This window comes from Chiloscyllium plagiosum, chromosome 10 (genome assembly GCF_004010195.1).
Source record: "Chiloscyllium plagiosum isolate BGI_BamShark_2017 chromosome 10, ASM401019v2, whole genome shotgun sequence".
Classification (NCBI taxonomy): domain Eukaryota; kingdom Metazoa; phylum Chordata; class Chondrichthyes; order Orectolobiformes; family Hemiscylliidae; genus Chiloscyllium; species Chiloscyllium plagiosum.
In genome coordinates, this window is record NC_057719.1 from 92,206,279 (window position 1) to 92,219,374 (window position 13,096).

The 13,096-nt window shown below is 46.5% G+C and overlaps 1 protein-coding gene across 1 annotated transcript in view; it reads left to right on the top strand.

Annotated features, from left to right (window-relative positions):
• The window catches only part of LOC122554034 (polypeptide N-acetylgalactosaminyltransferase 16-like), a 106,296-nt gene extending 93,750 nt beyond the window's left edge, over nt 1-12,546 (top strand). Inside the window, exons 13-14 of the mRNA XM_043698521.1 lie at nt 34-150; nt 9,515-12,546. Coding sequence (XP_043554456.1) covers nt 34-150; nt 9,515-9,652 — 255 coding nt within the window. The 3' untranslated portion in view covers nt 9,653-12,546. The remainder of the gene's footprint in view (nt 1-33; nt 151-9,514) is intronic.
• The last annotated feature ends 550 nt before the right edge of the window (nt 12,547-13,096 follow it).

The following is a 13,096-nucleotide window of genomic DNA, read 5'->3' on the forward strand; positions in this document are numbered from 1 at the left end:
GATTGGATTTTTGGATGTTTTGATGATTTGCAGGAATGGCTGTTCTCTGGGGGACAGATCAAGCAGCAGGACAAGTGCGTGGCAATTTCAAACTTCTCCATAGCTTCCCAAGTTGTACTCGAACCGTGTAACCAGGAGGACGGCAGACAGGTGAGAACGGGGACTTGTGCACCTGCAGGAACTCCGCTGGCGGGACTCAGGGGTTGGGGCAGGGAGCTCAGTCCTGTTCACGGCCGGTCTCGACCCTTTATCCCCAACGCCCCCGCTCTCCTGCAGCACAACACTGTTTATGACTCTGGGAACGGAGTCCGTGTTAAAGTGGGGAAACGCACAGGATCTGTTTGTGCGGTCTTGCTGCGTGCAAAGTGATTAACAATCGTCCTGTGTGTGATAAGTGCCTGATAATCAGGGACGGATGAACTCTGTGGGTTCATTTATTGAACACAGTAAAACACATTACAAAGTAATGAAGCAGACATGGCAGCTGACTTGTCTGTGCGTGCAGCTCGCAGACACCAAGCAGGTGAGCAGTCAGGCAGGGTCACAACAACACAGCACAGGAAGTCCTTTAAAGGTGAGCTCTCTTTAGGGCAAGGTACACGGCCAACGATGAGCAAATCATCTGTGTTTCGGTCAGTCGATTGAAAGACAAGCGTTGGCCAAACCACAAGGGAGAACTGGCCTTTGCTTTGTGGAGTGGAACTGAGAGGGAAGATGGCATCTCCGACGTTGCAGCATTCCCTCAGGACTGCACCTTTGTGCTCTTGTCTCCAGAGTTATGACAGGAACCCACGATTTCTGTCTCAGCTACGTTTGTCACTCAACAGTCCAGAGATTGCCCCTTCTGATATTCACTGAGCAAGCCAAAATTGGGCGAGGGTTAATTCAACAACAAGCATAATGCATTCTCCAAAATAAATCTTGGAAAGTGTGAGGGGTCATCTAAAAAATAGAGAATCAAGAGTCATTATTAACTGGTTTGCGTATGTCTTTGTGATAATGCAAGGAAGTAGGGCAGCTTATTCCTTGCAATATTAGGGATACTTCAGGCTTAAAACATGCTGAAACATTCAAATTATTAACAGAAACCATGTGGGCAGGAACTCCAAATGTTCGCCTGGGGTTTATGTTGACAATAAAACATCCCATCACAACAGCAGCAGCAACGGTCAGACAGCAGGGGACACATTTAAAGGCTTCAACTTACAATGGAAAATGGTTACTTAGCGGGGAAACTGAACTGTAAACATCAGCAGGGATCACTGCTTATTCTAGCTCCAGAAGCACCCGGCAGTGTTTCCTTCAGGCTTCCCGGCCCATCTGCCAAATGGTCTCCTGCACACATGGAACTGAAGTAACACCACCAAGGCTGGTATCCCGTCATCAAGTCACCCTTTATATACATGGGAAGGGTCCTTGAGACTGATCGAGCTTCCTCAGTGCCAGCCCCTCAGTGTGAGCAGACACTCCTGTTCTTATCTGGTCCCTGATTAACAGCCCCAGTCACGGAACGTCATGCCCCCATGAGGTCCCCCTGGCTGACCTTATTACAATCATTACAGGAGCACAGTGAGGTTCGACTCCCCCACCTCCTCCAATTCCACCAAAACCCATTCACTCTCAGGGCGTGAACACCACCCATGAGCAACGTTACCCACGAAAGCCGTGCAACAGCCACAAAGCCAACCAAAACAGAGGCATCATACAGGCCGGCCCCTTTAAATTACACAACAGGAGGCCACGCAACGGAATTAAAGGGTTCCATGTTGGAACAAATTGGCTATGTACTTCCTCCTCTGCCATTTAAGGATGTGTTGCTGACAAGGCTGGCATTTGTCAGCCAACCCTTGAGATGTTTCGTGATAGTGAGGGCCACCTGGCCACTTCAGAACACATTAGATTAGATTAGATTCCCTACAGTGTGGAAACAGGCCCTTCGGCCCAACCAGTCCACACCGACCCTCCGAAGAGTAACCCACCCAGTCCCATTCCCCTCTGACTAATGCGCCTAACACTATGGGCAATTTAGCATGGCCAATCCACCCTGACCTGCACATCTTTGGGATTGTGGGAGGAAACCGGAGCAAACCCACACAGACACGGGGAGAATGTGCAAACTCCGCACAGACAGTTGCCCGAGGCTGGAATTGAATCCCGGTCCCTGGTGCTGTGAGGCAGCAGTGCTAACCACTGAGCCACCGTGCCACCCCTAATGCTTTAGTATCCTATCGTAAACCTGGCGAACAAAATGCTACTGATCTCAGATCTTAAAAGCTTAAAAATGATAACGCTTACTGTTTATGGGCGGGAAAACGGTGGTAATGTCGCTAAACTAGCCACTGGCCCAGGGTAATACTCTGCAGGTATAGGTCCAAATCCCACTAATTGAATTTAAATCCACCTGGTATTTAATCTGGAATTAAAAAGCTAGTTGTGAACACCCATCTGGTTCACTAATGTCTTTTCGAGACGGAAATCATCATCCAGGCTGCTTTCATGTGACTTCACATCAATGGCAATGTGCTTGCCACTTAACTGTCCTCTGAAATGATTATAGAATCACAGAGAGACTCAGAAGGAGACCACTCAGCCCATCATTACCCGTACTGGCACGTTAAGTGAGCATCATTACCTCATGCCAACCTCCTGCTTTCTGCCCATACCCTTGCACACTATTTTGATCCAAATGTTCCTCCTCTTGACTGCCTTAAGTTCAAGAACAATTAGAGACAGGCAACAAACGCTGGCCTTGCCCGAGACGCCCACGCCCCACGAAAGGATAAAGGAAAGTTACCACATTTCTTATCAGCCTTATCATGAAGGAGTGCCTCCTGACCTCAGCTTCTCAATGGCTTGGCTTGGACTTCCAACTGACTTCCATTCCTGATGAAGGGCTTTTGCCCGAAACATCGATTTTCCTGCTCCTCGGATGCTGCCTGACCTGCTGTGCTTTTCCAGCACTACTCTAATCTTGACTCTAATCTCCAGCATCTGCAGTGCCCACTTTCGCCTCTTTCATGACCCTTTGTCCTAGACTCTCTCTCACCAGTGCAGAAGTGTTTCTTTTCTTCCAGCTTACTAGTTTGTTTCAAAAACCGAAATATATCACTCCAATCATTGTAACTGCCTCTGTCCAAGAGTACAAACTGAGTATGTGTACACACACCTCACAACCTAACCTTTAAAATCTTACTAACGTTATTGTTAAGTCTGAAGGCCTAAGAAATCATAGAGCATGGAAACAACTCGTGACCCAGCTTCGATCCCAGCATCGGGCGACTGTCTGTGTGGAGATTGCACATTCTCCCCGTGTCTGCGTGGGTTTCCTCCGGGTGCTCCGGTTTCCTCCCACAGTCCAAAGATGTGCAGGTTAGGTGAACCGATTTATGCTGAATTGTCCCAAAGTATTCAGGGATGTGTAGGTTAGGTGGATTAGTTAGGGGGTAAATGTAGAGTAATAGGGGAGGGGAATGGGTTTAGGTGGGAAACTCTTCAGAGGGTTGGTGTGGACTTGGTAGGCCGAAGGGCCTGTCTCCAAACTGTGGGGATTCTAAGTTTGTCCATGCCAGCAAGATTTCCTAAACTGACTGAGTCCCATTTGGCTGTGTTTGCCCCATATCCCTCTAAACCTTTCCTATTCATTTACCCGTCCAAATGTCTTTTAAATGTTGCCTCTCCCACTTCCTCTGGCAGTTCATTCCCTATACACACCACCTTCTGTGTGAACAGGTTGCCCTTCATCCTTTTCAAATCTTTCTTCTCTCACCTATGCCCTCTGTGATTTAGGGATGTCGGTGTGGGACTGGGGTGTACTAAGTTAAAAATCACACAATGCCAGGTTACAGTCCAACAGGTTTAATTGGAAGCACTAGCTTTCGGAGCGCTGCTCCTTCATCAGGTGGTTGTGAAGAAGCAGCGCTCTGAAAGCTAGTGCTTCCAAATAAACCTATTGGACTATAACCTGGTGAGTGTGATTTTTAACTAGACCCTCTAGTTTTGGACTCCCCAACCCTTGAGAAAAGACCTTGGCTATTCACCTGATCAATTTGTATAAGATCATCCCTCAACCTCCTACGCTCCAGGGAAAAGGAGTCCCAGTCTATCCAATCTGTCCTTACGTCTCAAACCTGATAATATCCTTGTAAACGTTTTCTGCACCCTTTCTACTGTCCTGACTTGTCCTGAGTGCTCCACATATGATCTAACCAGGGCTTTGCATCTGTGTATAGCAACATTCTCTTCTTTCTATGTCCATTCCTTTGTTCTATGCAACCCAAGTGGATAATGTGGTCAAGGGGCAGATGGCACGCTTGTCTTCACCAGTTTGGGCACAGAGTAGAAACGTTGACAAGTCATGTTGCAGCTCTCTAGAACTTTATGGATTAGTGGTGCTGGAAGAGCACAGCTGTTCAGGCAGCATCCAAGGAGCTTCGAAATCGACGTTTCGGGCAAAAGCCCTTCATCAGGATCCTGATGAAGGGCTTTTGCCCGAAACGTCGATTTCGAAGCTCCTTGGATGCTGCCTGAACTGCTGTGCTCTTCCAGCACCACTAATCCAGAATCTGGTTTCCAGCATCTGCAGTCATTGTCTTTACCTCTCTAGAACTTTAGTCAGGCCACGTTTGGAATATTGCTAATAGTTCTGGTAACCACACTAGCAGAAGGATGTGGAGGCTTTGGAGAGGGTACAGAACCAGTTTACCAGGATGTTGCCAGGTATTAGCTATGAGGAGATATTGGACAAATGTGGTTTGGTTTCACTCGAATGTGGAAAGATGATGGGTGACCTGACAGAAGGTTATAAAATTATGAGAAGCATGGAGGGTCGGGGAGTCTTTTTCCCAGGGTAGAAATGTTGATTACTAACGGACATAAGTTTAAGGTAAAGGGGGAGGACATATTCAAAGCAGGAGTGAGAGGTACGTTTTTTTTACACAGAGGGTGATAAGTGCCTGGAATGCACTGCCAGGGGTGGTGGTGGAGATGGTAACAATAGCAATGGTGAAGAGGCATTTTCACAGATATATGAATAGGCAGGGAGGAGGTATAGATGTTAAAGGTATTTAGTTCAGAAAGCTAAAACATGTCTTGGCACAGTCTTTGTGAGTTGATGGACTGGCTCCTGTGCTGTACTGCCCTTTGTTTTTTGATTTTCCCCTTTGGGGAGAAGCAAGCAGGCATTTTAGTATCAGCTCATTATCAACTTGTCGAGAGATCATGTTCAATAAAGGAAAGTGGATGCAGTTGGAGAGAGGGTGATGAACACTACTGTGTGGAGTCAATGGTTCAGATGGTGTGCCAGAGGTTAGAATAGGCTTTCAGTGATGGCCTGGAGACAAGGTACAAAACGCAGCTCAGAGGATGACACCAGGATTGCAAACAGCCCATTCTGTCCACACAAAGTTCATCTAAAATACGCTCGTAGATATTCCCTGTGCACGAGCTCGGTTACTCCCTCACCAGTTCAATGAGTTTCATTTTACTATCGACAATCACCCTGTACAAAGTCGAGAGTGCGGCGCTGGAAAAGCACAGCCGGTCAGGCAGCGTCCGAGGAGCACAGGAGTCGGCGTTTCGGGCAGAAGCCCTTCATCAGGAAATCCTAATTCTCTGGTGAAGAGCTTATGCCCGAAACATCGATTCTCCTGCTTCTCGGATGCTGCCTGACCGGCTGTGCTTTTCCAGCAGCACACTCTCCGACTCTGATCTCCAGCATCTGCAGTCCTCACTTTCTCCCACTCTTTATAAATCCATGTTGACTCCATTTCTGGCCAGCGCAAATTTCTTGAAAGACTCGATCACTTTTAATTCCACCACCTTTGGTAGACTCACAAGTTAGTAGTTTTCTGGGATTTTCTCTCTCACTTAAAGGAAGAGGTTACACGTATAATCTTCTCCCTAAAGGGACAACAACTGAATAAGAAAACCTTGACCACTGATGGCTCGGGCACTTGCAATTTGATCACTTATTTTGTTTAAAAGCCAACAGCTTCTAGTAATCAGTATTTTGTATTAGTAGATTTGTAGCAGTATTGTAACAGGAGTATTGTAGTAGTGGATGCATTATATAGTCATCGAGATGTACAGCACGGAAACAGACCCTTCAGTTCAACCCGTCCATACCGACCAGATATCCTAAACTAATCAAGTCCCATTTACCAGCACTTGGCCCACATCCCTCCAAACCCTTCCTATTTATATACCCATCCAAATGCCTCTTAAATGTTGCATTTGTACCAGCCTCCACCACTTCCTCTGGCAGCACATTCTATACACACAGCACCGTCTGCGTGAAAAAGTTGCCCCTTAGGTCTCTTTTATATCTTTCCCCTCTCACCCTAAATCTATGCCCTCTAGCTCTGAACTCCCCGACCCCAGGGAAAAGACCTTGTCCATTTATCCTATCCATGCCCCTCATGATTTTGTAAACCTCTATAAGGTCACCCCCTCAGCCTCTGATGCTCCAGGGAAAACAGCCCCAGCCTGTTCAGCCTCTCCCTGTAGCTCAGATCCTCCAACCCTGGCAACATCCTTGTAAATCTTTTCTGAACCCTTTCAAGTTTCACAAAGTGTATAAGTCCTGCTAAGATTTGCTTTCCCAAAATGCAGCACCTCACATTTATCTGAATTAAACTCCATCTGCCACCCCTCAGCCTCTTGGTTTTTCCAGACTTGCTTCAGCTGTGGTGAGTGTCAGTCCTTGAATTTGTTCTTCGAATCCTTGGAATGTCTGGTCTATTAACCTCTTCCCTATTGTGAAGGCCAACACAAAGAATTGAACAGATGAGATTCCCTACAGTGTGGAAACAGGCCCTTTGGCCCAACAGGTCCACACCGATCCTCTGAAGAGTAACCCACCCAGACCCATTTCCCTCTGACTAACGCACCTAACACTTTGGGCGATTTAGCATGGCCAATTCATCACCATCTTTGGAAGAAGCCAGAGGAAACCCACGCAGACACTGGAAGAATGTGTAAACTCCACACAGACAGTCGCCTGAGGTTGGAACCGAACCTGGGACTCTGGTGCTGTGAGGCTGCAGTGCTACCCAGTGTGTCACCCCCTCATTTCCTGATTCTCATTTTCAATATTACACTCCATTTGTTCTTAAAGGGCTCACGTTATCCTTGATTAAAAATTATACCGAAAGAGAAACAGTAAAGAAGACAAGGATTGATCTTGTTGTCCCTAAATTCATTTTCATGTTCCTACTTTGCAGTTGCTGACTGCCTCTTTTTGCTCTGTGTTTCTCTCCCAGCCTCGTGGGATTATAATATTCAAAGCTCTTTCATACACTCTTTCCTTCATTGTTATGTTATCGCTTACCCTTTTTGTTGACCGGGCATGGTTTGTTTGATATGTAGAGCTGTGTCCCCTTAGCGCCATATACTAATGCCCCTGAATTAAGGGGTTTTGTTTTTTTCCCCACTGCTGTTGTTTCCTTGGTCATATTTTTGATCAGAGTGCAATTCTCAATCTCAGTCTTATCCCATTATTTTGTTTTATTCGTTTGCTGGGTGAGGGTGTGACTGGATGGGCAAGCTTTTATTGCCCATCCATAATCGCCCAGAGGGCAGTTAAGAGTCAAACACATAGCTGTGGGTCTGGAGTCACATATAAGATGGCTGTATCCTTCCCTAAAGGACATTAGTGAACCAGATGAGTTTCTCCTGACCATCGGTGATTAGAATCTTAATTCCAGAGTTTTTTTTTAATTCTGCCATGGCAAGATTTGAACCCTGGTACCCAGAATATTACCTGGGGGCTGGATTAACTGTCCATCGATAGCACCCCAGTAGGCCATTACCTCCCCATTAAAACGTAGCTTTCCTGACACCTATGTTACGAGAGGTCCCAAGGTCAAATCCCAGACGAGCCCCCAAGCTGTTACGACACGGGGGTAAACCCTCCTGCTTAATTTAAAACCAACAAAACAGAAAAGATTGATTCCATGAAATAATCTGTGAAAATCCAAGAGGCCAAGAACTATTGAAAGTAAAACTTAACAACTTTATTTCTTAAGGTATAACAGAGAATAATTAACTAGCAACTATTTACAACTCCTTCCTCTAATCTATCTTTTACTTTCTCTTGTACAACGCTAGTCTAATAAAACACCCGATTAAGATTTACCAAAAATTCAAATTTTAAAACCAGCCAGCTGTCAAATCTTCTCTTTATTTTCTTTGGTAGATTTGCTTTCCAGCTCAGTGTTGAGGTTTTTCTCTGGGCAAACTCCTTCTCTAGACAGGCACCTCTCAGAGAGTTCTGACTAGCAGTCTACAGCTGTTGGTCTGGTGGAAGTTCTCCTCCCAACTGTTCAATTTGTCCTGGTTTTATACCCCCAAAGCATCGGATTGTGCCATTGGTTTTTAATACTGTCAATATACTCAATTCAAACTGGGTCGGTGGTTAGTATATTGGGGCATAATTTAAACTGATTGGCCGAATTTGAATTTGTTTTGTCATCTTCAGCCAACCCAGTTAATCTAGCTGTTTGACCAAATGTTGCGATGTTCCCTTGTTTGGAACACTTAGTTCTGTGTCAGGTAGTTCTGCTAGCTTTTAACTCTCTTAAAGGTACGGTACCCCTTATACCTTTGTAACACCAAGTATTGCATTGAAGCAAGTCCCTTTCTCTATTCTCTAACAATTTGCATGGTATAATATTATATACACTAACAAGTCAAAAATTGTCTGAATGGGTTTTAGGACCAAGGGTGGTATTTCATCAGGAGTCTAGGATGACTTGTCCCAAGTGACCATCTGCCAAGAATTTCACAACCAAAGAGTAGAATCAAAATTTACCCAATGTTTTACACACTCACTTCTAATTTAAAAGACCATGAAGCGTATATGTGAACTGGATAATCAGAGATCGCTGCAGTCAGGAGGAATACATGAGGCTGTCCTTCCTCAGTCAGAAAGTTCTGGGCTCATGCCCCACTCCAGAGCACACCAGTCAGACTGAGGGAGTGCTGCATTGTCAGAGGAACCGTCTTACAGTCAGTTTCTCAAAATGAGGAGCCGCCAGTCTGAAATAAAACCGGGGAATGCTGGAGAAACTCAGCTTCGGCGGAGGGAAGAACAGCGTTCTCGTTTCGAGTCTAATATGACTCCTTCAGAACTGATCTGAACCACCTCGTCAGCTTGACCTAAAAGCTGACGTGCTGACCGAAAGGTAGGGAGTTCTCTCGAAAGCATTGGTAATGTTTATCCTCTCTTACATGAATTCAGCTGGACATGCGAGTACTTGGAATTGGCTTCTACGTTTCCTTACAACAGTGAGATGCAGTAAGGGTACAGAGCGGCCATTACAGGGGATGGGGAGTCGCACTCGTGATTGGGCAACACGAGTTGGGATCCTGGCATGGCATGTGGGGAAGGGAGGGAGGGCGTCAATTAGATTCTGTGAAACGAGAAGCCTGGCGTTGTGAAACGTGACCGCGGCCCGTCTCGAGGTGCCACATAGCTACAAAGCGTGTGTAACCACGTCTCTGTTGGTTGTTTCAGAAATGGAAGCTGAAGGGGTTGGCCATCCAGCAGCTGATAACTGGCGCCTGCCTGGACAGCGAGTCTGGGAGGGTGGGGACCAGCACCTGTCACCCTGAGCTCGGCACTCAGCAGTGGGAGAGGCTGCAGATTACGTGACACTGCACACCGACCCCACCCCCACCCCTCCTCCAGTCACCCTGTATGGACTTCAGAGGCGTGGTGGCAGGGTGGGGTTTGAATGTATGTAAATATATTCCCCCTCCACCATCCCAACCCCACCCCCTCCCCCGACAGAGGTTACATGAAGGAGTCGTCGGAGAGTTGCACAGTTGCTGGCTAAACACAACTGAGAGGGAACAACTGCATGGGAAGCTCACCATGACTCAGTATGGATGCTGCTGAAGCTATCCAAAGGCACAATCTTGCACAAACAGATGACATCCTACGCCCTTTTCTCCGTAGCCTTTTCTACTTCATTCCCAATCATTTTTCCCATCAGTTGACTCACAGATATACCCTTCATGGACTTGGCTTCCCTTTAGACTTGGGCTCAGGTAGAGATTGCCCAGTCTCTTTGCTGATCACATGACTTACTGCCACCAGCAGCCCCATCCCCAGAGTCCCACCATTGGTGCCCCCTTGCCCCGCCTCCCCACACTGATTGGAACACAAACAGATGCTTCACAATCTGATTGGCAGTCAGAAATAATCCAGTCAAGCGGCCGTTTCTCACCGTGAACCTCAGTCCCGGTATGACTGACCAATCAATGAGACTTCAACGAAAACGATAACCATCTTTGTAAATGTTCCTGTAATTTGTAGAAGTGTGGAAAAGCACAGATGTGGCCAAATGTCAGTGTCAGTCATAAGAAGAGCTGTCCAGTGTGTATCACCGTTTACCCAACTTGGGCCATAGCCCGGCAGCTTACCGCACTTTAACTTCATGTCCCATCTTCTCAAGGTATGAGGGTTTTTGCTGTACCACCTTTTCAGGCGTTGGTTCCTAGATTCCCAGCACACTCTGGGTGGAACTAAAGTTACTCCTTAATGGCCCTCCAATTCTTTGCTAACTAGTTTAGATGTATGCCCGCACTAACCCCATAAAAGGAACACAGATCCTCCTTCCCAGCTGATCCAAGCCCCTCTTAATTCGACGAACTCACATTAAATGTCCCCTCAGCTTCTCCTCTTCCAATGCTGACTTCTAGTCAGTCTTCCCTTCAACTATTTCCATCATCAGTCTGGTAGATCGCTGTGTTCTTGCTGATTAGATCGCTCCTTCCTATGATGCTGTGAGGAGAACTCGATGCAGTGTCCACACCACAGTACAACCAATGTTTTATATGGTTCATCTATATCCTCCTGGCTCCTAAATTCCAGGCCTCAAGTATTAAAGGGAAGCATTCCTTGTGCAGATGGAATGTAATGTGGGGAAATTTGAGGTTATGCACTTTGGGTAAGAGGAGCTGAATATTATTTAAATGGAGAAAGACTGCAGAAAGCTAAGAACAGAGGGATCTGAGGGGTCCTCATCCAGGAATCTCACAAAGCTAGCACCAAGTTCAGCTGGTAATAGGGAAGGCGAAAGTGAGGACTACAGATGCTGGAGATCAGAGTCTAGATTAGAGTGGTGCTGGAAAAGCACAGCAGGTCAGACAGCATCCGAGGAGCAGGAAAATTGATGTTTCAGCCAAAAGCCCTTCATCAGGTAATAGGGAAGGCCAAATGGACTGCCGGTCTTTATTTCAAAGGGGGTGGAGTATAAAAGTTAGGGAGGTGTTGCTAAAACGAGACAAGGTACTAGTCAGACTGCAGCTGGAATACTGTGAACAGTTTTGGGTTGCCTCTGGAAGGAAAGATAGATTGGCGTTGGAGACAGTCCAGAGAATGTTCACTCGGCTAATACCCATTTGGAGGGACAGTCTCACGATGAGAGGTTGACGAGGTTGGGCCTGTACTCATTGGAGTTTCGAAGATACTTATTGAAACATACAAGATTCTTAGGGGACTGGACGGTGGAGAGGCAGAAAGGTTGTGGGCGAGTCTAGCACCAGAAGGGGATTATCTCAGAGTAAGGGGTTGCCCATTTAAAACAGGGAGACGAGCAGGAATTCTGTCTCTCGGAGGGGAGTGAGTCTGTGGAATTCTTTACCGCAGAGGACTGGCGAGGCTGGGTCATTGAGTTTATTCAAGGCTGAGGGAGACAGTTCTTAAATCAGCAAGGGAATGGAGGCCGATGGGGAAAAGGCAAGGACGGGGAGTTGAGGATTATCAGAGCAGCCGTGACATCAAGGAATAGTAGGGCAGACTCGATGGGCTAAACGGCCTACTTCTGTTCCTGTGTTATATGGTCCTACCTTATCTTTCTGTCCCGCTAATGGTGGGGGGGAGTGGGTGGGAGGGGGTAGGTACACAATCCAATTTCCCTGATGCTTCCCCTGAGTTCCCTGTTTAATATTTTGGTGACTGTCTTACTTTTGATTTGCTGTCACTGTATCGAACATCGATCGAGTAAAGATCTTTAAATTGCCCTGCCTCAGCCACTCCGTTCTAAGCAAAGATGGATGTCTGAGCCTGAGGGGTACCATTGATCTCATTCTCTCTGTCCACATCCTCTCAGGTGAGTCTCTGTCCTGCAATGTACAGTGCACCAGTGTCAACATAATCTGCCCTTTTCAAGTCTATCTCTCTATAAATAATGCTTTCCCCCACAAAGCCGTCTTACTGACATCCCTTCCTAACTGCACACAATGGTTCACTAAATCCAGTCTGGAACTGGCCCTCGCATTGGCTTGCCTCATACTGGGATTAAAAACACTGTCTTCTGAATAAATTTGAAGAATTCCACACCTTATGCTAATTCTGTTTGCATTGTCTCAGCTCATCAGTCGGGTAGGTAGCGGAAATTCCTGTTGCCTTTTTGTTCATAGAGTCATACAGTATGGAAACAGACCCTTTGGCCCAGTCAGTTCATGCTGTCCACATCCCCAAACTGAACTAGTCCCAAGTGCCTGCGTTTGACCCATATCCCTCCAATCCTTTCCTATTTGTGAACTTAGCTGGAAATGTGTTGCTGGAAAAGCGCAGCAGGTCAGGCAGCATCCAGGGAACAGGAGAATCGACGTTTCGGGCATAAGCCCTTCTTCAGGAATCTGAAGAAGGGCTTATGCCCGAAACGTCGATTCTCCTGTTCCCTGGATGCTGCCTGACCTGCTGCGCTTTTCCAGCAACACATTTCCAGCTCTGATCTCCAGCATCTGCAGACCTCACTTTCTCCTATTTGTGAACTTATCCAAACGTTTTTTTAATCATTGTAACTGTACCCGCATCCACCACTGCGTCTGGAAATTCATTCCACAAACTAACCACTCTCTGTGTGTAAAAAAAAAAGTTGCCCCCATGCCTTTTTTGAATCTTTTCCTCTCACCTTAAGACTATGCCCTCCATTTTGAATTCCCTTGCCCTAGCGGAAAAGAATTTTGCAATTCACCTTTTCTATGCCACTCGTGCTTTTGTAAACCTCAATACGGCCTCCCCTCATCCTCCTAAGAATGGGGTGAGAGAAATCCCAGTCTTCCCAATCTATTTTTATATCTCAAA